Here is a 25,275-nt window from a genome sequence, read left to right as displayed (position 1 = left end):
CTTTCATACGAGAAATATGTCTTCTAAGAAGTTAGAACTATTCCTAAGGAAGTCTTTTTCCTCTTCCATTTTAATGAACCTATATTTTTAATTTTGGTTATAATAGTTTATATATGGTTAAAAGGAATCCAGTCCCCAAATTCTTGTGTTTGAATCCCTCTTTCCTCCATTTACTAGCCATGTGACATGAAGAAAATTATGTATCTTCTCTCTGCTTCAGTTTACTCTTCCATAAAATAAGGCATTCTAAGTAGATGCTGAATATTTTCTACTTGGAAAATGAACCCACTTGAAATGCCCAAAACACAGTAAGAATTATATAAGAGCTTTCAATTTTAAATATTCTTCCTTTGCTCCTGTTCTGATGATCAGAAGGAAGTATCACTTCAAAATACTGTAGTGTCTCATCCATTTTCTTAGCAAATTAAAATTCTCTGTGACAAGTATTCCAAGCACAGGCATTCTTTTAATTCTACTCTCAGCTTTTGTAATAATAATGTTGATTGATTTTGAATCTTTGTGCGTACATGCTCTAATTTCTTTCAGAGTCCTCCTCATTACATTTTCTTCAAAGGAGAGAGCCTTGACAGGTGTGCTTACTATCACATACTCTAAATTATTTCTGTCTAGGAGCTCACTGTTTATGATAGCTCACTCTCTTTAATTTCAAGAGTCTTGGAAATATACATTCTCCCATAACAATCCACCAGATGAGGCAATTCGAATGGTTATCTTTTTTTTCTTCGACTTTTTTTTTTCTTTGATTCAACTTAATTTTTTTTATTTTTTATTTTTTTTATAGTATTTATTGATCATTCTTGGGTGTTTCTCAGAGAGGGGGATTTAGCAGGGTCATAGGACAATAGTGGAGGGAAGGTCAGCAGATAAACATGTGAACAAGGGTCTCTGGTTTTCCTAGGCAGAGGACCCTGCGGCCTTCCGCAGTGTTTGTGTCCCTGGGTACTTGAGATTAGGGAGTGGTGATGACTCTTTTTTTTTTTTTTTTTTTGAGACGGAGTCTCGCTGTGTCTCCCAGGTTGGAGTGCAGTGGCGCGATCTCGGCTCACTGCAAGCTCCGCCTCCCAGGTTCATGCCATTCTCCTGCCTCAGCCTCCCAAGTAGCTGGGACTACAGGCGCCCGCCAACACGCCCGGCTAATTTTTTGTATTTTTAGTAGAAACGGGGTTTCACCGTGTTAGCCAAGATGGTCTCGATCTCCTGACCTCGTGATCCGCCCGTCTTGGCCTCCCAAAGTGCTAGGATTACAGGCGTGAGCCACCAAGCCCGGCCGGGAGTGGTGATGACTCTTAACGAGCATGCTGCCTTCAAGCATCTGTTTAACAAAGCACATCTTGCACCGCCCTTAATCCATTTAACCCTTAGTGGACACAGCATATGTTTCAGAGAGCAGGGGTTTGAGGGTAAGGTTATAGATTAACAGCATCCCAAGGCAGAAGAATTTTTCTTAGTACAGAACAAAATGGAGTCTCCCATGTCTACTTCTTTCCACACAGACACAGTAACAATCTGATCTCTTTCTTTTCCCCACATTTCCCCCTTTTCTATTCGACAAAACCGCCATCTTCATCATGGCCCGTTCTCAATGAGCTGTTGGGTTACACCTCCCAGACGGGGTGGCGGCCGGGCAGAGGGGCTCCTCACTTCCCAGATGGGGCAGCCGGGCAGAGGCGCCCCCCACCTCCTGGACGGGGCGGCTGGCCGGGCGGGGCTGCCCCCCACCTCCCGGACGGGAAGGCTGCCGGGCGGAGACGCTCCTCACTTCCCAGATGGGGTGGCTGCCGGGCAGAGGGGCTCCTCACTTCTCAGACGCGGCGGCCGGCCGGGCAGAGACGCTCCTCACCTCCCAGACGGGGTGGCAGTCGGGCATAGACACTCCTCAGTTCCCAGACGGGGTCGCGGCCCGGCAGAGGCGCTCCCCACATCCCAGACGGGGCGGCAGGGCAGAGGCGCTCCCCACATCTCAGAGGATGGGCAGGGGGCAGAGACGCTCCTCACTTCCCAGACGGGGTGGCGGCCGGGCAGAGGCTGCAATCTCGGCACTTTGGGAGGCCAAGGCACGCGGCTGGGAGGTGGAGGTTGTAGCGAGCCGAGATCATGCCACTGCACTCCAGCCTGGGCAAGATTGAGCACTGAGTGAGCGAGACTCCGTCTGCAATCCCGGCACCTTGGGAGGCCGAGGCGGGCAGATCACTCACGGTCAGGAGCTGGAGACCAGCCCAGCCAACACAGCGAAACCCCGTCTCCACCAAAAAATACAAAAACCAGTCAGGCGTGGTGGCGCGCGCCTGCAATCCCAGGCACTCGGCAGGCTGAGGCAGGAGAATCAGGCAGGGAGGTTGCAGTGAGCCGAGATGGCGGCAGTACAGTCCAGCCTCAGCTCCGCATCAGAGGGAGACCATGGAAAGGGGAGACAGAGAGGCAGAGGCGGGGGAGGGGGAGGGGGAGGGAGAGGGAGAGGGAGCTCTTCGACTTTTATTTTAAGTCCTAGGGTACCTGTGCAGGAAGTGCAGGTTTGTTACATAGGTAAACATGTGCTATGGTGGTTTGCTGCACAGATCATCCCATCACCCAGGTATTAAGCCAGTATTCGTTAGCTTTTCTTGCCTCATGCTCTCCCTCCCACTAACCCTCTTCTGACAGGCCCTAGTGTGTCTTGTTCCCTGTGATGTGTCCATGTGTTTGGGTTTCTGTTCCCATTAGTTTGCTGAGGATAATGGCTTCCAACTCTATCCATTTCCCTGCAAAGGACATGATCTCATTTCTTTTTATTATTTATTTATTTATTTATTTATTTTTTGAGATGGAGTCTTGCTCTGTCACCCAGGCTGGAGTGCAGTGGCACGATCTCAGCTCACTGCAAGCTTCGCTTCCTGGGTTCATGCCATTCTCCTGCCTCAGCCTCCCGAGTAGCTGGGACTACAGGCACACACCACCACATCCAGCTAATTTTTGTATTTTTAGCAGAGACGGGATTTTACCATGTTGGCCAGGATAGTCTCAATCTCCTGACCTTGTGATCCACCCATCTCAGCCTCCCAAAGTACTGGGATTACAGGCATGAGCCACCGCGCGTGGCTGCCACAAGTTATTTCTAAGGGCCAGACTTGGGATTGCCCACATCAGTTCTGTACACATCCAGTTATTCAGAACCTCTTCATATGTTCCCAGCACTTTAACTGCATGTGAAGCCTGGAACTGTAGGGGAGCCAAGGGACTTTTGTGAACATAAATGGTGTCATGCTGATTCTTCCTCATTTGCACGCATTCCTTATGCCTTTTCCAGGCTGTGGCTTGACTTCTCATTTTTTATCATGTGTTTTGATACATGATTAATACAACTAATGTCAGTTTGTTGTTGTTGTTGTTGTTTTATTTTTTGAGACGGAGTTTTGCTCTGTCACCCAGGCTGAAGTGCAGTGGTGCCATCTCGGCTCACTGCACCCTCCGCCTCCGAAGTTCAAGTGATTCTCGTGCCTCAGCTTCCAGAGTAGCTGAGATTACAGGCATACGCCACCACCCCCGGCTAATTTGTGTGTTTTTAGTAGAGACGAGGTTTTGCCGTTTTGCCCAGGCTGGTCTTGAACTCCTGGGCTCAAGTGATCCACCCGCCTAGGCCTCCCAAAGTGCTGGAATTAAAGGTGTGAGCCACCATGCCCATCCAGTATTATTTTTTATGGCATGTGTTCTTTTGTGTTTCCACGAAAAAAGTCTTCACTCAAAGGATAAAAATATTTTCCTTAATTTCTTTTAGTGAAATTTAAGTTTTTCTGTTTATAGTTAAGAGTAAATGTACCTGAAATATACTTTCATGTAAGAAATGAAGTAGAGACTTAGGAATAAGAGGGAGGAACATATGTTCAGTGTAGAAGAAATAATCTGTAAAAACACACGTCCCCAGGGTGGGAAACAGCATAACACATATGAGGAAATAACTGAACATAAAGGAGCATGGCTGGAGCAGAGAGAGCCAGGGGAGACTTGTGCAAAATGATGATGGAGATGTAGGTGAAGGGCAAATGATAGAGGGCCCCATGAGGCTATTGCCCCATAGAAGAAAGGTAGCCAGGAACAGAGGTCAGGAGTGAAGGTTCGTGACTATGAGTGGAAGGATAGTGGAGCATGGGGAAAGGGGCAGATGAAGAAGTCACTGAAGCCCACAGGGGAGAGAAGGAGTCCAGGCTTTGGGGTTAAGAGAATCGTCACTAACCTCAACTAATGATGCCTTTTCCTTTCTGCAAGCAGCAAAAGAGAGCTGCAGAAGAGAGACTTGGCAAGCTAAGTGTGTTGGGGTGACCTCCAGTTGGTCTGAGACTGGGGTAGGAATGGACGTCAGCACTGAGGGTCATAAGGCCCCTGCTCTATGGCTTCCAGGCTGGCCAGGGCCCTCTGACTTCTATGGAGGCCTGGACTTCCCAGGGTGGGGATAGACACAGAGCAACCTCAGTCTTTCTAACTGCTGTTTACGTGCAGAGAGGAGGCAGCCATGCAGCACTGTGGACTCACTGATGGCACAGAAGTACACAGATGTCTGGGAGCTGGTAGTGGACTCCAGAGTGAGGAGGAAATCCTCTGTCTTTGATCTAGAGACACTATAGCCATCTGAGACTTCTCCTTTGTCAGTATCTTTAACATCATATGAGTAATGGATCAGCCTCAGCCCATGCCCCGGGTCTTGTCGATACCAGTACATATAGCGGTGGTTCTCAGTCTGGTGACATCTCAGAGTCACTGGTGTTCCTGTCTCTGTGACCTTGTGTCTTGGGCTCTGGGTGATTCCAGCATCCATGTGTCCTGTAATAGAAAACAACAGACCCTGATGTTGCAATCCCAAGAAAAAGACTTGTATTGAGGCCTTGGGAATTCTAGGGAAGGAAGCCCACCTGTGACCAGCCCTCACCTGTCCACAGGAGACAAAGGGCCACATAGAAGAAGAACCTTGTGCCCATTTCAGGTCCAGGCCAGGATCTCATCTCTCCCAGCCCTGCCTGGGGAAATAGAACTTAGGTTCTCAGTGACTCGATGACATCAGTGCCCCTGACAAATAGTTGAGCTGGAAATTTAACCTGCCACACCCCTTCCATTCTCCAAAAAAATAAATCAAATACATACATATAAGTAATTTATGGTATATACAACAATATTTTATAGGACATATATACAATTTAACAGCTCAGAATGGGAATAATTTGTAGACTATTTTTAAAGACATAAGTGCATATGCTCTTTGCAGGTTATTAGAAAGAAAATGCATTCCTCTCTGCATATTTTATTCCCATTAGGATACAATTCCTCATTTATATGCTGTTTTAATTGTTTCTAATATTTATGTAGTCCAAGGGACATTCTCGTGGCAGTCTGGTGTCCGTTATAACTCATCTCCTCAAATTTGCCTCTAAGTACCTTTTACTAGATTTTGTCTTTTCTCAAACTCTGGATAACTGAATGTCAGCCTACAGTGATGGCCTCTGTTAAAAGAGCCACCTGACATCTGGGAAGGTTTCAAAAAGTCTTAAGGTCAGGATCAATACTATTTGTATATTGTTTTATGCTCTGTCACATTAGTTCACCTCACAGGAGCCTCATCATCAGAGCTCAGACCTCTGTGTGTTCCCGCTGGTAGTGTGATGGTTAATTTTAGGTGTTAATCTGACTAGATTAAGGCATACCTGGATGGCTGGTACAGCAACACTTCTTGGTATGTCTGTGAGGGTATTTCTGGAGGAGATTGGCTTGTAAATTGATGAACTGTGTGGGAAAGATCTACTCTCAATGTGTATGGGCAATATCCAGTCAGCTGGGGGCCTGGATAAAACAAAAAGGCACAGAAAGGGTGAATTTGCATTCTCTCTCAGAGATGAGACATGTGTCTTCTACTGCCCTTGGATATCAGAATTCTAGATTCTCCTACCTTTGGATTCCGGGACTTGCACTAGCAATCCCCTGGGTTGTCAGGCTTTTGGTCTCAGACTGAGAGACACAACATTGGCTTCTCTGGTCTGAGGCCTTCAAACTTGGACTGAGTCATGCTACTGGCTTTGCTTCATCTCCAGTTGCAGATGGCTGGCATACTGGGGGACTTTTCAGCCTTCATAATCACGTGAGCCAATTTCCCTAATCTCTTCCCTTCTCTTCTCTTCTCTTCCCTTCTCTTCTCTTCTCTTCTCTTCTCTTCTTTCTTTCTCTCTCTCTCTCTTCCTATATATATATATAGTATATATATATAGAATATATATATAGAATATATATAGAGAATATATAGGAGAGTATATATATATAGAGAGAGTATATATATACACTATATATATAGAGAGAGTATATATATACTATATATAGAGAGAGTATATATATACTATATATATAGAGTATATATATATACTATATATAGAGAGAGTATATATATATACTATATATATAGAGAGAATATATATATATACCATTTCTCCAGAGAAACAGAACCAATAGAATATATATATGCATATGTATACATACATAAATTTTTTTGCTATGAGAATGCTCTGCTAGGCAACACCACATACTATGAAAATGCTTTAAAATGCAACAGGAAGAGATGTGAAGACACAAAGAACAAGTACATAGTGACACATGGCTATCAGAACACACTAAGTAATGATCCACACTGCTTCCACCCTTTACCCAGAAAGGGAAGGATCTAGGCCACCTTGTCCTCAGAGAGAAACAGAACCAACAGAATACATACATGTATGTACATATACACATATGTATGACTAATACAGATATGACTTCTCCCTTTGTTTTAGGGGAGGCCACCTGAGTCTCCATCACCTAATAGGAGTCTCATCATCAGAACTCAGACCTCTGTGTTCTCATGAGTTTTGTGATGGTTAATTTTAGGTGCCAACCTGACCAGGCTAGGGCATACCTACGTAGCTGGTACAACAGCATTTCTTGGTCTATCTGTGAGGGTATTTCTGCAGGAGATTGGCTTGTGAGTTGATGGACTATGTGGGGAAAACCCACCCTCCTTTTTTTCTTTTGTGTAAAAATAAGAGGAAGCTCATTAGGGATGTATATGAGATATTTGCCCAGAAGTACACTAGTCTGGTGCCTTTAGGGTCATAGGGAAATGCCCTGTGTCCATTCAGAAGGTCTTATAAACACAAATGGGAGGATATTGGTTGAACCATAAATGTGCTGTGGTGCAAAATTTACATCTAGTCAATAGTGGTACTACTGTTATTTCAGATACAGGACACATCTCAGTGTGAGGATCCCTTTTTGTGACTGCACATCTTGATGTAACCTGGGTGGGTAATTCCTACACTCATGCTCCAGTGAGAATGGATACGGAATCTGAAGTGGAGACAGGGAGGGGACCCATGAACACCCCGATGGGGAGGCTGTGGCTGGGGCCTGGCAAGCCCAGGAAGAGCTTTCCCATCTATGCCCAGAACTCCCCTGGTCCTGGGAGACCAAAAGGCACACGGAAAAAGAGATCATTGCCCATGGTTGAGTCAGGACAGGAAAGGAGAGCTTTCCATCTCAGGGCTCAGATTCTTTAGAGTAGGGCACATGGAATCCAAGAGCTCTGAGAATTGTTATCAAAATAAGGTGTGATCCATCAATAAATAAGGTGTGATCCACCAATAGAATTCTCAACAATACTCTGACTTCTTTGGGGAGATAAACATCTACCAGGAATATTTTCCTTGTATTTACATTTGTATTACTTGATCATTATTGATTTACAAATTTTCTTTTGTTGAAAACATACACCTTATTTTGCAGCTTTGCCTGTTTTCTGTGCTGATGTTTCTCAAGCACTTACATGGTGCCTACACACGGTAACTAGCTAGAAGTGGATTTGCCATGATGTCAATGAAGAATAACTTCAGGCCTTCTCACTTGCACAGAATTTATTTATTTATTTTAATTTGAGATAGAGTCTCACTCTGTCACCCAGGCTGGAGTACAATGGCGTGATCTCTGCTCACTGCAACCTCCACTTCCTGGGCTTAAGTGGTTCTCCTGCCTCAGTCTCCCAAGTAGCTGGGATTACAGGTGCCCACCACCATGCCTGGCTAATTTTTGTATTTTTAGTAGAGACAGGGTTTCACCATGTTGGCTAGGCTGATTTCGAACTCCTGACTTCAAATGATCCAACCACCTCGGCCTCCCAAAGTGCTGGGATTACAGGCATAAGCCACTGTGCCTGGCCTTGCACAGAATTTTTTCAAGACATTCTCATTTTGTATTCTCTTTTTCAAAGCGATCCCTAAAATTTTATAAGCCTCATGTTCTGCAAAACTTGGATCTACTCCGCACATACGCTCGTTAAATTTTTGTTGAATGACTGAAGAAAGAAATGAGTGGTTCTCTCAGTCCAGGCAGACCCTGAAGCTGTGAAACATAAACTTAGTCTATTCAGTTACAAATAAGCTCAGAGCCTTAACTGAGCAGAGACCCATGTGAGTCTGTTGGAAACTCAGACTGAGTCAAAATGAACTTGGAAGAGATAGTTCACATATCATTATAGGACTTCTGAATGAATGCATGGCAGTGTAACTAAAAGAAAACCATGGCCTTTTTCAAAGAGAAGTGTCTTAGAGGGTCATCTCATTCTATCACTGTCAAAGTTTTAAGCTGCCCCTGAAGGCAAAGTTTGAGACATGGACTTTGGTGAAAGTAGTTTATTTTGGAAAGGATCTCAGGAATTAGGAATAAGAGAGATGGGAGAATAAAATAGGGAGAGAGGAAACCAGGATAAAGGTACAATATTGAGTTTGTGCTGGAGCAACAGGAGATGGAATCCATCAGGATTGCTCTGAATTCACAACTTTCTGGGAGCATCACACCTTGCATATCAGACTCAGTATCAAGCAGGAAATGCTGTAAGGTACAACATTTTCACTTTCTCTTAAGACACAACTGTTTGCATTAGTTTTGCCAATGAATTATCAGACTACTAGATTTGCATTTTAGATGACTTTGTGTCTGAATCATAGGTGAATCAGACAAAAGTAATTCGTGTATGCCTTTGTTACCAGATTGCCAAAGTAAATAACTGCTTGACTAGAGATTTGTCAGAAAATTCATAGGGACCTAAGACTTATTGAGCCTATACTATGTATTAGACTCTGTTTTATTTACATATATAAAATCCCTGTAAGACATATATGATTGGCCTCAGTTTAGCCAAATGTTTTCAAAGTCACTGACCCAAGGGATCAGAAGATGAACTACTGAGGTCTCCTCATCTCTGAGGATCTTCCTCTTTAGCATGTAGCCTCCCACGTGAAAGATGTTATTCAAATGGTTTGTGTCAGATGCATTGTTTCTAAAAGAGACATTTAGATTTCCAATGTTGAAGGTATCTTCCTCTACCAAAATGTATAGGGTGGAGTAACTTCAAGCATAGGTTGAAAGTCAGTATGGCCTAGGTGTGAGTCCAAGTTCTATATTTGTTAGCTGTACCTCCTTTAGAAAATCTAAATTCTCTAACAGTTTTTTACCTGTAATATGGGAGTAAATTGTTCTCCCTTTTGAAGTTCTTAAGAAATTAATTGAAATAATGTACTTGGTATACGGCCCAGAGAAAATGGGATTAACGATGTTGCTTGTTATTAGCAATCAACAAGGGAATTTTCTCTAAGTTCACATAAAAGATGTAGAATTAAGTTGGTCTCTGTCCACCGTGTACTTGCACATGCATCTGCAAATGGCACATCATACACTTGGTAGCTGCTGTGCTGGCTGTTGTACATGCACACCCAATGCTCCGCACAACCGACTCTCACCTCCCTGCCCCTTACTGCCCTGGACTGTGCCCCTGAAGACTGATGTCAGCAAACGGTGCTATCCAGGCTTTCAGCTGGGCTTTCCAATGGAAGACACCAGCTGGACATTGAAGGGTAGTGAAGAGAAAGTTCAGCATATCTGGGCTTCCCCTTCCTAGCTCTGGTCCTGAATTCCTCCCTTTGGTAAACTTTTCTCATTACTTGCATGCACCTCCAGTAACACAGAATTTCCCTCCCACCCCTTTTTCCATAGGCCCCACAGTTAGTTGTACTGGCTTCCCAGTGTGCTGGAAACCCCTGGTCCCTCAAACACTTCTTGGTGTCCCTAAGTCTGTTTACCCCTCTAAACATAGTCCTTCGATTAAATTGTTTTCACTTCAGCCTTTTTGATTGTGTCATCTATTCCTTGCCAGAAAACTGACTGATTGAAATGACTTTCATACATTGTAAATGCATGTGTGAATAATTAGGGATATATTATCTTGCCAGACTTTAGATGTCTTAGACAGAATGTGTAATTTGAAAAATTACATCTCATTTTCTGTATTCCAAGGAAATTTTTAACATAATAGGTATTCCAGGAATATCTACTGAATAAATTAACAAGTAAACAACAACTAAATGACAACAGCAAAGCTATATATATAAAATAAATTTTCATGAACAATTTGACAGAAAATATAAAATTTATTCTCTTGCTTTCCATTTCTCTGCTACATAGCTGGGTGTGCTGATGATTGTCTTTTGGCACTGATTACCATTAAATGTCCTCAAACAATCTCTCTCTCTCTCTAATTGCAAGAGCTAGAAGACTTGAAAATACATTTCCCAGGCCGGGCATGGTGACTCACGCCTGTAATCCCAGCACTTTGGGAGGCTGAGATGGGTGGATCATGAGGTCAGGAGATCGAGACCATCCTGGCTAACATGGTGAAATCCCGTCTCTACTAAAAATACAAAAAAAATTAGCTGGGCATAGTGGCGGGTGCCTGTAGTCCCAGCTACTAGGGAGGCTGAGGCAGGAGAATGGTGTGAACCCAGGAGGTGGAGCTTGCAGTGAGCCAAGATCGCGCCACTGCAATCCAGCCTGGGCGACTGAGCGAGACTCCATCTCAAAAAAAAAAAGACATTTCCTAGATTCTCCTGAGAGCAAGTTTCTGAAAACAGTTTTGCTTCCCCCAGTAAGCTATACTTGTGGAAAAGTTAGAAGCAGAATAAAGACTTTTATCTGACAGCAACAGACAGGTGGATTTGCAATGACCTCTGGATACTTTCCTGTGAATCACCCTCTTGGTCACTACAAGATCACTATGACTCTCAGCTATTTCCAGTAGTCCCTGACCTGGGCAAAAGTAGCAACTTCAGCCTTTGTGATCACTAGTGGCGGACCTGAGTGCAAGCTTCGACCTTCTGAGACCCTCCCACTTCTCAGCCTTCCAGTGGTTTATAACCACTAATTCCCTGTATTAACTCCTATTCTCCTTGGAATTCCTAGAGGATTCTGTTTCCTTGACTGAACCCTCTGATGTATTAGAAATGCCCCTTGTCACTATATGTCTATATTAGGACATATTGTGGCCCCATTCTATATGGAACTAAAACAGGACAAATATTCTCTGGCTGGAAGTTATATGTCCTGGAGGTCGGCAGGCCATAAGCCATAGTAACCACATTCCATAATATGTGACCTTCTTCTACTGCTTGGCTAGTCTTGAGATGGAAGAATAGTGCTCTGCTGTAGCTCATTGACCAAGGCCCAGGAAACACTATAGAATTTTAGAAATTTTATTTTGGAGGCATGGAGTCATAGGTTTGGATCCTGCCTTTGATCCTTGGAAATATGAAATGCTGGAGAAGTTCATGAGCCACAGCTTCCTATCTATAAAATGGTACACTGAAATCTACATGTATAAAGTGGATATGCTAATGTCTATCTTTGCATTAAAACACATAAACTCAGAAGGATCATTTGAGGAGTTTGAGACTAATCTGGACAACATGACAAGGCCTCATCTCTACAAAAATAAAAATTAAAAAAAATAAGCCAGGCAAGGGGACACATCACCTTGTAGGAACTGAGGAACTGGGGACACACCTTGTAGTGATGTGTCCCTGTAGTCATAGCTACTCAGGCCGCTGAGGCAGGAAGATTGCTTGAACCCAGGCGCTCAAGGTTGCAATGAGCCATGATCACAACACCACTGCACTTCAGCCTGGGTGACAGAGTGAGACCCTGTCTCAAAAAAGAAAAAAAAAAACCCGCAATGTGTACTGCTATGATTTGACTGTGTTCCTAAATAATTTATATATTGAAAACTTGGTTCCCAATGCAGCAGCATTGAGAGGTAGGACCTTTGGAAGGTGACTGGGTCTTAAGGACTCTGCCCTCATAAAGGTTAATCCATTCATGGATTAATGGGTTATAGAAGGAATTAGTTATGAGATTGGGTCTGTTATAAAAGCCAGTTTGACCATCTTTGATGAGCCCCCTTATATGTAATGCCCTGTGCCACCTGGGGACTCTGCAGAGTCCTCACCAGCAAGAAGGTCCTCACTAGATGTGGGTCCTTGACCTTGGACTTCCCAGCCTCCAGAACTGTAAGAAACAAATTTCATTTCTTTATAAAACACCCAGTCTCAGGTATTCTGTATGGCAACAGGAAACACGCTAAAACATATACCCCTATGTTGGCACAGAGTAGAAGCTCCCGCCACTTGCTAGGAATTAAAAAGTACTGGCTAAGATGTGAGAACTTCCAGTGGGTCTGGAGCCCACAAGTGCAGGAGCTCTCACTGAGCTCAGCAGGGCAGGGGAAAATGTTAGAAAAGAATAGAAGCATCTCTGGGGCTTGGCTAAAGCTGTGTGGCAGCCCCCACCTCCTTCTCCCTATTACATCCTCAAGTGAGATAGGAGGGTTTGGGTACAGAAAGCCAGTAATTCTCCAAGGCTGTGCCTGAGCTGCTGGCACAGAAGTACAGGGCTGAGTCCCCCAGCTCCAAGGAGCTCATGTTCAGTTCAGAATGATAGTCACTGAACTGTTGAGCTGAGAATCGATCAGGGATGCTTCCTTTATCGCTCTGCATCTTTTCATAAAATGAAATGAGGAACTGGGGGTCCTGACCTGGACCCTGCTGGTACCAGTAGACAGTGTCATGTCTAGGGATAGGATAGCATTTCAGAGTGGCTGTTTCCCTCTTTTCTTTGATCAGATATCTTGGGGACTGGATGACTCCAGCAGCCACTGAACCTGTGGAGGAAGGAGACAGAAGCTGAAGACTCAGCTCAGGAGAGTTTGACACTTCAGCAACAATTGAACGCTGTGGATGCAGGGATGTCCCACCTGTACTCAGGACTCACCTGCTCCCAGGAGACAAAGCATGACACGGCAGAGGAGCCTGGTGTTCCAGGCAGAGTCAGGCAGGTCAGGACTAAGCATCTCCCTGCTCAGCGTGCTGGTCTCCTGGGGTGAGAAAGCAGGGCTTTTGCTCCTCCTCACCGTTTTTGGAGGTTTTTACTGTGATGTCACTGTTCTGATGTCATCGTCCTGTAGGCTCCCATAGGCACCCTGTACTCCAGGACTAGCTCAGCTAACTCAGGCTTTCCTCCATCCTGTCCAGCTTCCTGCAGGGCAGGGGAAGCTAGCTGTGCTGAGCGAGAGGGGGCAGGCTTCCGGGCAGACAGCCATCCGCACAGCTTCTGAGATTTTCATCTGAGGCAGATGCTCATTTGTCTCCACCTGGCTTGGGTTATCCAGGCTGCCCTGCTGAAACCCTCATCACACTCCCCATCAAACCTAGGTTGCTAGAGAGGCCACACAAGGCTGCAGTTCATGGCTTCCTGTCATGACAAATACACGTTGCATATCGGTTGATCTGATAAGACTATGATTAACTCTTCCTGTGCCAGCAGTGCCTCTGGTTCATCTGGTAATATCCCTGATACAGAGACGAAATCAAGACTGTCTCCCTTAACCCTCTCTCTCTCTCAGACAGCGCTATCAGTGACCCACTCAGTGGATCCACAGTGCCCTCAAGTGGCCAGTGTGTAGTCACTATGATGAAGCTCTAAGGACCCTGACTAGGGAGACTGGGTGCTTCCTAAATTAGACCATCGGGATCTCTCAGGACACAGCACAGCTCTTGCTGATTTCAGGTTTACCTGCCTCAAACTCAAATTTTGCACAGGGTGGTGAGGGAGACATAAAGCAAATGTCTTTCTAAACAAGAAAGAAAAATTTTTCATTTTAATTTAAATTTTAAATTTCATCAAATAATGGTGTAGGAAGGGAGATATCAGCCAGTCATTAAATGCCAGCTGCCATAGGAATGGGGTGAGACCTGGGCAAAACATTCCCTTTAACCAAAGATAATTCCTGGAGGCAGCTGACAGTGACATGCTATCAGTGAAACAATATCTAAGCTGGAGAAATAAACACATTAGTCTCATGAAAAGAAACTGCCTACTTATATATCTTTTTTTTTTTAATTCTCTAGTCAACTTTTTGTTTTTAGTGAATTGCCTTCTTTATGATTGAGGTGTAGGAATTCTTTATAATATGAATCCAGCCCTTTCTCAGATATACATTTATTTTTTCTTAATGTATTTTGAAGAACTTTTTGGGATTTGCATAAAGAACAGTTTGCTTTTTTTATGGTTAGAACATTCTTTTGTCCTTAAGAAATCCTTGCCTACCCCGTGATCATGAAGAGAGCTTGCTATGTTTTCTTCCAGAAGCTTTCAGGTTCTAGTTTTTCGATTATCTGGGATTTTTTTGTGTCTCTACTAAATTTTGTTTTTGGGAAGGGTCAGCAGTTTTCCTGTAAAGGGTGAAATAATAAATTTTTTAGTTTTGTGCATCATGCAGTATTTGTCTCGACTACTCAATTCTGTCATTGTAGTGCAAAAGCAACCATTGACAATATATACACGAATGACTGTGGCCATGATCCAACAGAACTTCATTTATGTTTACTGAAATTTGAATATCTTAGATTTTTATATGTAACAAAATACTTTTTACTTTTTTTCAATCATTTAAACATGTAAAATTTTTGTTAGTTTCTGGGCTGTATGAAAACAGACAAAGGCCAAATTTGGCCCGGAGGGCATAGTTTGCCCACATCTGGTTATGGAGTGAGATAAGGCTAGAGATTCATTATTTTTCCATATTATCCCATTTTTCTAGAACTATTTGCTGAAAAGACTATTTTATCCTCTTTTTGCTGTTTTTAGTATTTGATCTGGGAATTACATATGCATCTTTGACTTATCAGTTTGCTTGCAAAAATATTCTATTTAACCATAGGATGTCATAAATGTCCTTTTTTAGGTGAAGAAAATTTCTTGTTACTCTGAGTTTGATAACAGTTTTCTTCAAGAAAGGATATGGAATTTTATCAAATGTTTAAGTTATCTATAGATATGATCGTATACTTTTCATATTTTTCATACAGATCAGGTAAATGACATAGTCTGTTTTTTGAATGTCAGACCAACAATGCATTACTGAGATAAACCCTACTTGACCATGTTGTACTATCCCTCTTACATATTGTCAGATTCTCTAGGCTGTAATGGTAAAAGGATCATTGAATCTGTGTTCCTGAGAGATATTAGTCAGCAGCTTTCTTGGAATCTCTTAGTCTCGTTTTGGTATCAGAGTAGTTCTGGCCTCAGAATGAATAGAAAATTATCCCCTGTTCTTCAGTTTCCCCTCAGTCCTGCTTTGGCAGCATCATACCAACTTTGATATATTTTTATATTTGTTCAGTTTAAAATAATTTCTTTTCTGTTGAACATTCTCAAACATTTTATGCATATATAGCAATTTCCTTGAAATAAATTCATTAAATAAAAAACACTCTGGGTCAAGGAGTGTTAGCAGTATTAACTCTTTTGATGTATGCTGCTCAATTACTCATCAAAAACGGTTTTACAATTTACTCTCCCCCCAAAAAAGAAAGAGTTGGGCCAGGCGCGGTGGCTCATGCCTCTAACCCCAGCACTTTGGGAGGCCGAGGCAGGTGGATCACCTGAGGTCAGGAGTTCAAGACCAGCCTGCCCAACATGATGAAACCCCGTCACTGCTAAAAATATAAAAACTAGCTGAGCATGGTGGTGGGCACCTGTAATCCTAGCTATTTGGGAGGCTGAAGCAGGAGAATTGCTTGAACCCAGGAGACGGAGGTTGCAGTGAGCTAACACCATGCCACTGCACTCCAGCCTCAGTGACAGAGTGAGACTCCGTCTTAGAAAAAAAAATAAAAAAGAAAGGTCTTATTTATCTTCATTCTCACCAGTATTTGGTCAAAAAGAAAAAAAAATGACCAAAATATACTATTAAAATAATTGTAAATTATCTTTTATCTTTTGATTTATTTTTTGCTTTACGAGTTATTTAGACAACTATTATCTAATTTTGAAATATTGGGGACTTTTCCAGAAATCTTTCTCTTATTGATTTCTAATGAAGTTTCAGTGTGACCAGCGAGTGCACTTGGTTTGACTTGAATACTTTTAATGTATGGATGCTTGTTTTATGGCCCAGTGTGCATAGTCCATGCTGGCACACAATCAGTGCGCACTCCAAGAGAACATGTATTCTGCTGCTGCTGGATGAAGTGTTCTGTAAACGTCAATTAAGTCAAGTTGGTTGTTGGTGTAGTTCATGTCTTCTGTATCCTTAGTTGTCTTTTGTTTTTGTCAACTTGTTAAACCAATTACTAAAAGAGGGCTATTGAAATCTCTGATTATAATTGTGGATTTGTCTGTTTCTCCTTGCAGTTCTGTTTTTGCCTTGGGATTTTGAAGATCCATTTTCAGGTATGTAAATATTTGATTGTTACAACCTCTTGATAGACCAATACTTTTGTCATTAGGATATGACTTTCATTATCTCAGATGATATTCTCTGCTTGAAATTTATTTTGTTTGATATTAACGTTACTAGTCTGGCTTTCCTTTAATTGGTGTTGGCACAGTACATCTTTTTCCATACTTTTATATTTTTTTACATTCTGAGTCTTCATAGTATTCTGATAAGCAGCATATAGTTGTTTTTTTGATATGATTCGATAATATTCAATAGTACAATCTGTGCTTTTAGACTATTTAGATTTGATGTGATTGTTGTTGTGGTTACTTTTGGGTCTATCATCTTCTATTTGTTTTCTATCAATCCCATCTCTTCTATATTCCTTTTTTCTTTTTATGTTGTTTTTATGGATTATTTGAGCATTTTTATAACTCTGTATTGTGTTGGCCTATTAACTATAATGCTGTGTTTTGTCATCTTAGTGGTTGCTCTATGATTTTCAGTATGCATCTCTACTTTAACGCAGTCTGCCTTCAAGTGACTTCACTCAGATTATGGAAACCTTCCAATGATATATGTGTTCATTTATTCCTCACCTGTCTTTATGCTAGTCTTGTTATAGATTTATGTTTGCATATATTAGAATCCCTGCACTGTGTTGGAATTATTTCAGTGTAAATAGCCAATTATCCTTTAAAGAAATTCAAGTTTAAAAATTTGCTTTTGGGACTCTAATTACATATTAAGCTACTTTAAGTTGTCCCCCAGTTTACTGATGACCCCCACTTATTCTCTGTATTTCATTAAGAATTGTTTGTGTTATTTCTTCAAGTTTATTAATATTTTATCCTGTAATGTCTAATCTGATGCTAACTTCATCCAGTGTATTTTTCATCACAGACATTGTAATTTTATCTCTAGAAGCTTTGTTTGGATCTCATTATGCCTTTCCCCATCTCAACAAAACTTTGAACTTACAGACCAGAGTTATAGTAACTGTTTGACTGTCTTTGTCTGCCAATTTGTCATTTCTGAGTTGGTTCCTATTAATTAATCCTTCTCTTCATTATAGATCCTATTTTCATGCTTCTTTGCAGGTCTGTAATTTTTGATTGATGCCAGATATTTTGTATTTTATATTTTTGGGTGGTAGATATTTTTATATTTCTATTAATATTTTTATCTTTGTTCTGTGATGCACTTAAGTCAGTTGGAAACAAACAAAAACAAAAAAAATCCCAGCAGTTGTTATCTTTTTCCTGAATAATTTAGCAAGCTGATTCTAAAATGTATATGGAAAAAAAGTGTCAAGAGTGCTCAAGAACACTTGATAAAAAGGAGCAAAGCTTGAGAAATTATTCTACCAGATATTAAGAATAAGGATGAAGCTGTAGTAAGACAGCATATTATCAGTGCGAGAACTGACAGAACAGACCAATGTAACAGAATAGAGATCCGAGAAAAAAGGCCACACATGTATAATGATGGATTTATGACAAAAGTGATATTATCGAGTGATGGCGAAACTATTACCACTTAAATAGTATTGGGTAAATTGAATAATCATTTGGAAAAATAGAACTTGACCTCTTCCTCATATCACCTACAAAGAACTAATTCCAGTTCGATTGTGAGTCTAAGTATGAAAAGTGGAAAATATAAAGATTTTAGAAGGAAATGTAAGAAAACATGATCATTTTGAAGTAAGCAAGGATTTCCTAAAGTGGACACCAAAATACAAAACACTAACTGAAATGGGAGAAACATGGAATGATTGTCACTTAAGAACTTCTGTTTGTCAAGAGAAACTATTAGTAGAGGGAAAAACTAATCTACAGAGAGAGAGAGAGAAAAAAAAATTCCATCCAAAACTCATATACCTCTCGTGGGAATGTAAACTGGTACATCTTCTTTGGAAACCTCAAAGAATCCTACGTGGTTGATATAATTTTATTCAGGTTTTCTTTGAATTGTGTCCTTTTAACACCTTCCCAGGTGGGGTTTATCTTATGAAACAATCTCAATTTTTATTTCTATTTTTTTAAGTTAGACTGGAGAAGAAGGAAATTAAACATAGAATGACTACAAGATTTTCAGAAGGAAAAAAAGCAATGTATGAACATGAGTTAATGTGCATTATTATGGGTAATAGTTATTTCTAAAAAATTGATTTTGATGAAAATTCTTACTAAAGATTCCAATTTTCTTCCAAGGGTGGTAGCTGTAAATGGCCTTAGCAGTGTTTGCTTTTGGCTTCCCCACTCCTTGGTAGATTATAGGTCTGAGTTGGTGACACGTGGTAACAGTAGTTTAATATAAATGTGCTGAAACTTCATAGTTCTATAAGAGAATATTTACTTAGTCACTATCCCTGAGACTAAGCTCTGTTATATCCTAATTATGGAAATTTGAACTATATATAAGGAATCCCAGAAATCCATAAGTCAAAATTATTACTACCCAGTATTCCCTGTTCCTGTATTTCAGAGGTTATTTTCTGACCTCCTAGTATCAGAAGAACACCTGCAGTTCCAAATGCATTCATTCTCCTTGCTGAGGAAAGAGCAGGGCAGCTCCTTTGTTCAGGGCTTCTGAGAGCTGGAAGGAGAAGTAAGTGCCTGAGGGTTTGTGAGCAGGAAGGAGGCGACTGTGCCATGCTGTGGCTAAGCTGCTGGCACAGAGATAGATGGCCGAGTCCCCCTGCTCTGTGTGCTGGATCTCCAAGGTGGAGAAAGATCCCTTAGGCCTCTCTGCAGAGAACCGATCACTGAGCAGCCTTGATTTTTCTAGTTGAGCTTCATTCTGGAAGTAAGTGAGAAACTCTGGGCACTGCCCCAGGGTCTGTCGGTACCAATAAAGGCGGTTGTGTTCAGAAATTGGATCACACCTGAAAGTTACATTCTGTCCCCTCTTTGTGATCTTGTGACTGGGGTCCTGGGAGACTCCAGTATCTGCGTGATCTGTGGAGATACAAGTTGGGAACAGGAGGAAAACAATTGTAGTCATCACACACACACACACACACACGCACACACACAGACATACACAGACACAATGAGATTGCTTGGTGTTCTGAGGACTCACCTGCCCCCAGGAGACACAGGGCCATCCAGCAGAGGAGGCTGGTGCCCATGGCAGGGTCAGGGCAGGATGGGAGCTTTACCAGATCAGGGTCACTGTGAGCAGGAGCAGAGGATGAGGGACGTCCTTGTCGCCACAGAGCAGTTCCCACAGTGACATCACTGAGCCTCAGGATCACCTGATACTGATGAGTTAAGTCTAAGATGGCAGCAACTCTGATGTGCACCACTTTATTATGTACCAGCAAGAAAGAAAATAATTACTGTCACTCATCAGAAACAATAAACGGTGTAACACCATGAAGCATAGAATTCATGAAAAGTGATAAGTCAGAAGTGGGTTTCCACACACACAGCTTCTGTGAGGTCCATTTTGTTTTCCCCGCTCAGCCCTCCAGGGGGCTGCTGCCCGCATTCCACCCTCCGCCTTCGGGAAGTCTTCTCACTTTTTCCTTTCGCATTGTCGGCTGGACATGCCACCTGGCTGCTTCAGCAGCACTTTACACAGACGATCCCAGTGCTGACTGTCAACCTTCCTTGGAGATCTCCTGTTTCTGGCTCTGTTCCTGCATTTCCTGCCCATCCACGGTCTGGGTAGGAGTGGGAGGTGTTTGGGAAGTGAAGGAGAGAATTGCCACGTCTTTTTCCCGAAAGAGTTTCAATTCACAGCTCAGAGGGGCAAGGGAAGAAACGTTGCCTCCAGCAGGCACCAAGCTAAGTTGGGATCTTCAACTCATTCTAAAGGTTAAAAAAAGAACAATTAAACAATTCCCCATATGAATTTATTAATCTCAATACTTTTTCTTTTTTGTCTCTACTACTTATCACGACACCTCCTGTGTTTCTAAGTCACCTCTGAAATCAATAAATGTTCCATAGCCTTTAGAAAGAGTCAGAACTGTTTTACCCTTGACATTGTGATGGGAGTAGTACAATTAAAAAATAGGGAGTTGAATTAATCCTTGGGGTTCCTAACAGTCTGCATTATGAGCAATTAATTTCTCATTTTCATTCCTAACTTAACTCTTAAAACTTCATGGGCACCCTCTTTCATATGAGGGACAATAGTCACAATTCCTCTCACTGCAGGCAAGTTAGACCCAGATTTGAGAAGATCCTGCAAAGTGGAGGAAAAGTTTGAAGCAAAGCAGAGGAGATGGTTCAGCAAAGTCTTTGCTGCTGGCAAAAGGAGACCCACAGAATCCCACCCCACTAGGGGACGTGTGTCCAGCTGACGGAGTGAGATGTTTTGTTGACCAGCTTGGAATATGCCATTGTACCTTCAATCTCAGAAGTGCTACATCACAATAGTATAAAATTCATGCTGGTGCATTTCCAGCTGACATTGCTTCCCATAGATGATGCCATAAAGTAGGATGTATTCACACCTATTGCTGCTCCATCCCCATTACCTGCTTTCAAGAGGTCTGTGTGAGCACAGTTTCATGAATGGAGATAGAACCTGGAGCTAGGACCTAGGAGACTGCATGGGGAATGTTTGGAACTGAGGCACAGCAGTTGCAGGGACAGGGATTTCCCTCAGAGGTTTCCAGAGCCATCTGCTCCCACGAGACAAAGCACAACTGAGCAGAGGAACATGGAATCCCATCATGCTCTGAGAGGGAAATTGTTGTTTTTAACACAGACCCCGTGGATTTTCAAAATACATGGTTCCTCTGGCAAGGCTTGGCATACTCAGAGCTGAGATTCCCCCAGATGCATCCAGGACACACCTGGTTTTGAGAAACCAAGGCATGTCCAGCGCCCAGGAGAAGAGCCTGGATCCCATGGGAGACAGAGCAGGTAGAGGGCGTTCAGAGCTCTGGTGCCACAAGAGGCCAGGATCTGTCCTCTCCCTGTGCCTGGTGAGTGTGTGTCTGTGGTGGTGCTGTTGCTGCTCATTTCCCAGTTCACAGGTCTCCCCTGGCATGGTTCAGGGTCCCTTCTCTTCTCACCCAGTCAGCTTTCTCCTGCACTGACTCCTACACAGCAAGGGGTGCAGAGCTGAGAGAAGCTGGATTCAGATTAGAGTACTATTCTCACAGCTTTTCTGGTGGTTCTCTGAATTGTGCTGCCTGACATTCCTCTAGGTGTGGATCTGGGAAGGGGATGGGAAGACCCCCAGACCCCCTAGGTGTCCATCATAGCACATCTTCTTCTGTAGCTAACAAAGAATCAGAGACCTCTGCCTACTGGATTTTAATCCTGTTTGAGGGTCTTCACAGGATCCAAACCACCTGCACATCCTGTAATAGTGAGGGTTTATGTTTTCAGGGTTTGTAAGGTAGACTTCTTATTTTAGATATATAAGTGGATATATGAATATATATTGACATCTCACGTTCAATACCGATTCACAGTGTGGGTCATTACCTGTCATTTGTCTAGAAAGCTTTCTCAGTCCTTGATCAAGCTGCAAGGTGTAATCATGCCTCTCCTAGTTGTCAAATCTTGATCTTCCTTCTATGGGAGCTGGGGGCTAGCTGGGCTTTCATCCCTCTATGTACTCATATGTCTAAAATACTCTTCACTCAACCCTACTGCTTCACTTAACAGTTCTCCCTCTCCCTACCCCTTCTACTCCTGATAATCCTGCTCATTCTATGACCAATAATACCTCATGGGTACTCAAGTAATGGAGCAACTCTAACTCTAACCCCCATAAGAACGGACCCACACATCAGGCCAATGTTGGAAGTAAAACTTCACTTTAAAAAGTCACTGAAGAAAATGACCAAATGGCCCAGATTTTGCAAACTGCCAACACACTAAGTCCATCTTAGCTCTGTAGCACCAGCCAATTGTACCTGAAGGTGAGTCACTGCCACCATCTTCTGGGAGAAATTTGACTTGTGATTCCTCCAGGGTTTCAGAAGCTTTCGCCTGGGATTTCTCTTTGTCTATTTTCTGAGCTCATCATCTTCTCCTAGACCCAGCCAACACCCTTCCACCAGGTCCTTCTGTCTACTGAACCAAGCAGCAGGGTTTGATTCCTTCTGGCTCCCCTCATTTCCATGGCTGCTTAATTATGGGTGAGGTGGGTTTGGGACAGCAGAGGGCAAAACAACGTAAAGGGCATTATTCTTAGGGCTCTGATTCACACTCAGAAATATATTCTTCGTGGTAGAGCCTCACGGTACTCATCGCATGTGGATCAACACCATCCCCACCCCCCACCTCTCACCTTGCCACCAAGTTAAAGACTCTTAGAGTAGAAAAGGCCTTAGAAATAATCTTGTTTCCATTTCCAGTTGTGCTTTGTAAGGTGGACTTGTTATTAAGATTTAACACAGCTATTTGTTCTTCATTTCCAAAGAAATTACTCAGGTGTGCATCTGTGCTGAGACCTAAAAAAACCATTAGGAGAAGGAGGAGGGTTGCATCACAGCTTCACAGCTTAGAATTTGGTATTACATGTCCTTTTTCTTCGACATTCTGTGGCCACTCTGCCGTATTCCCAACTGTCCCTCCCCACTGTCTGTGCTTCCTTCTCTGCTGATTCAAAGAAAATAAGATTCCCCTAATTTTAGAATGCGGGAACATTTACCAATTTCTGGCCCATGAGAGTCTCCATTTGAACTCTGAGTTATTTATTAAACTGTGACTCTATTGGCCTTGCCATTCTTCCCTTCGCCACCAGTCTTCACAAGGTAAAGGAGATGTATAGATGCTTACTTAAACTTGAAAATAAATTATCCCACCTTCCAACTACTTAAACGAAAAACTGACTAAAATCAGATGGGATTCTAGTTAACATTGTTTTCCTCTACATTTAATGTATAGGAAGTGACCACTTAGTTGCTTCTCCCTCCCTCATTTTAACAACAGCTCTTCACAGAGCTGCCTGGCCTAGTTTATCCACATTGATGTCTCTGCTACATCTTGTGCTGGGAATAATTTTTTTCAAAGCTATGATCTTCTGGTTCCAGGCCAGTAGCCACTTACCTCTCTAGGACCTCCCCACTGCCAACACCATGATGCTTGTATCTACAGTGCTGTAGGGTACACAGATCGTACTACCCCTGGTGTCTGATCTGAAAACAACCCCAGATGGTTCTAGACTTCCCCTCTGTCAAACTCCAGTGACCCCTCTATCAATTCCACATGGAAGCAAGCTGACTGTCCTTCATCTGCCTCCAACATTTATTAGCTCTGAGACCATGGGCAAGGCCATTCATTAACCTTCCTGGACTCTAGCTGCATCTAGACTCATCTATAAAACAAGACTAACATTCCCCTCAGTGCTTTAGGAGGACGAACTGAGATACTGTGTAGTGTCTGGTAGGTTTGATAAAGGTCTATCCTTTTATCCCTCCCTGTCTCCTCATGGAGGAGAAACCAATGGAGCTCTCATAACTGCCAGGACTATGAGTGATGGAAATGCTGGAATCATCAACTGGGTGCTGGGGTGAGGAGAACCTGGAAGCCTAAAGGGGCCATTCAGTCTCTTTAGAAAAGATCTGGCAGAATTCAGGAATTAGACAATAGAGCACAATTGTACCTGTCTACCCTCATTATGCAATATGAAGCACCTAATAGGAGCAAGTTAGATCTATATTGACCAATCTGGAACAATAAGACCAGGGTATATTAACAGAAAAGAGTATGCATGTGACAGGTAAAGTGTACAGGTGAACCCATTTTCTGTAGGTGTACTTGGGTAGAAAGGTGTGCATGAACACAGAAAAGAGAGGTGAAAAGAAGCACACCAGAGTGTTAATATTGGTGACCAGTGGAAGGTGGGATTGGATTTGAGAGCGTTATTGACATTTTCATTATATATTATTTGTTAAAAAATCTTCACCACATACAAGCTTTAAGTTACACCTTTCAGCTGGTGTCTGACTTTATAGTGTCTAAATGGGCAAAGTACAGAAAGATTCTGTTTATGGAACCCCTTATAGACGCCCATTTTTTGGAATAAACCGAGGATAAAGTGTACTATGTAAAAGTGTATAAGCTCCTGGTGAACACAGTCTCTGACTGCTGAGGAGGGTGAGTATCAAGGTCGATACATTTGATGGTGAGGTCAGTTCAGCTGATTATGAACCAATAAGGCTTCTACCTCTGAAAGCCTGATCACCACGGAGAAGTGGAGGATCTCACCCCTTGTTCTAGAACAGGCTTTGAATAGCCCCCGATTGGAAAAGGAAGAGAAATGAGCACCCTCTAATGCCTACATTTCCAAACTCAGTGAGAGCTCATTTCCAGTTTTACGTTGTTCAAGCTTTAGAAATGCTCTTTGTTTCTGATCCAAGTAGCAGTATTATTACGATGTCAATTGTAATGATATTCCAGTGTTTATCAACAGCACACAGCTTTCTCAAATACAGCTTTAGTGAGTGGGTGGAAGAAAATGCTGTCCCTAGGGAAGATGTTCTGACTTTGGTTTGTTTAAGGTTCAATTATTTAAAATAGCTAGTCTATTTTTGGTCTTTATTGCCTAAAGAGGTAAAACTTCATTCGTATTTAAAGCATAGATGCAAATCATTCCAGCAAAATTGGGGCTTCGGTCTGTCCGTGGGCCATCCTTGGTGATTGTATATTTGATTATTTTCACCCAGAATGGCTCTCACAATTCTT

The 25,275-nt window shown here is 42.4% G+C and overlaps 1 protein-coding gene and 1 long non-coding RNA gene across 2 annotated transcripts in view; one reads left to right on the top strand and one right to left on the bottom strand.

Annotated features, from left to right (window-relative positions):
* The window catches only part of LOC134810586 (uncharacterized), a 91,065-nt gene that overhangs the window by 31,595 nt on the left and 34,195 nt on the right, over positions 1–25,275 (top strand). Inside the window, exon 3 of the long non-coding RNA XR_010159029.1 lies at positions 16,582–16,620. This is a non-coding gene — a long non-coding RNA (uncharacterized LOC134810586). The remainder of the gene's footprint in view (positions 1–16,581; positions 16,621–25,275) is intronic.
* Positions 19,130–19,831, bottom strand: BV7-9 (T cell receptor beta variable 7-9). Its single transcript, XM_009454509.5, has 2 exons — positions 19,697–19,831; positions 19,130–19,572 (listed from the first exon to the last, which is right to left on the bottom strand). The coding sequence occupies exons 1-2, from the start codon at positions 19,743–19,745 to the stop codon at positions 19,154–19,156; spliced, it is 468 nt and encodes a 155-aa protein (XP_009452784.2). The 5' UTR covers positions 19,746–19,831; the 3' UTR covers positions 19,130–19,153.

Source organism: Pan troglodytes, chromosome 6, assembly GCF_028858775.2.
Source record: "Pan troglodytes isolate AG18354 chromosome 6, NHGRI_mPanTro3-v2.0_pri, whole genome shotgun sequence".
Taxonomy (NCBI): Eukaryota; Metazoa; Chordata; class Mammalia; order Primates; family Hominidae; genus Pan; species Pan troglodytes.
Note: the sequence above shows the minus strand (reverse complement) of the source record. Positions and strands in the feature narration are given on the sequence as shown.

What these genes read in the sequence shown, in the direction of transcription:
- BV7-9 (XM_009454509.5), bottom strand. Translation starts at nt 19,745, where the DNA reads ATGGGCACCAGCCTCCTCTGCTGGATGGCCCTGTGTCTCCTGGGGGCA. An exon ending in CCTGTGTCTCCTGGGGGCAG is followed by an intron (nt 19,573 to 19,696) that starts GTGAGTCCTCAG and finishes GTATCTCCACAG; the next exon opens with ATCACGCAGATACTGGAGTC.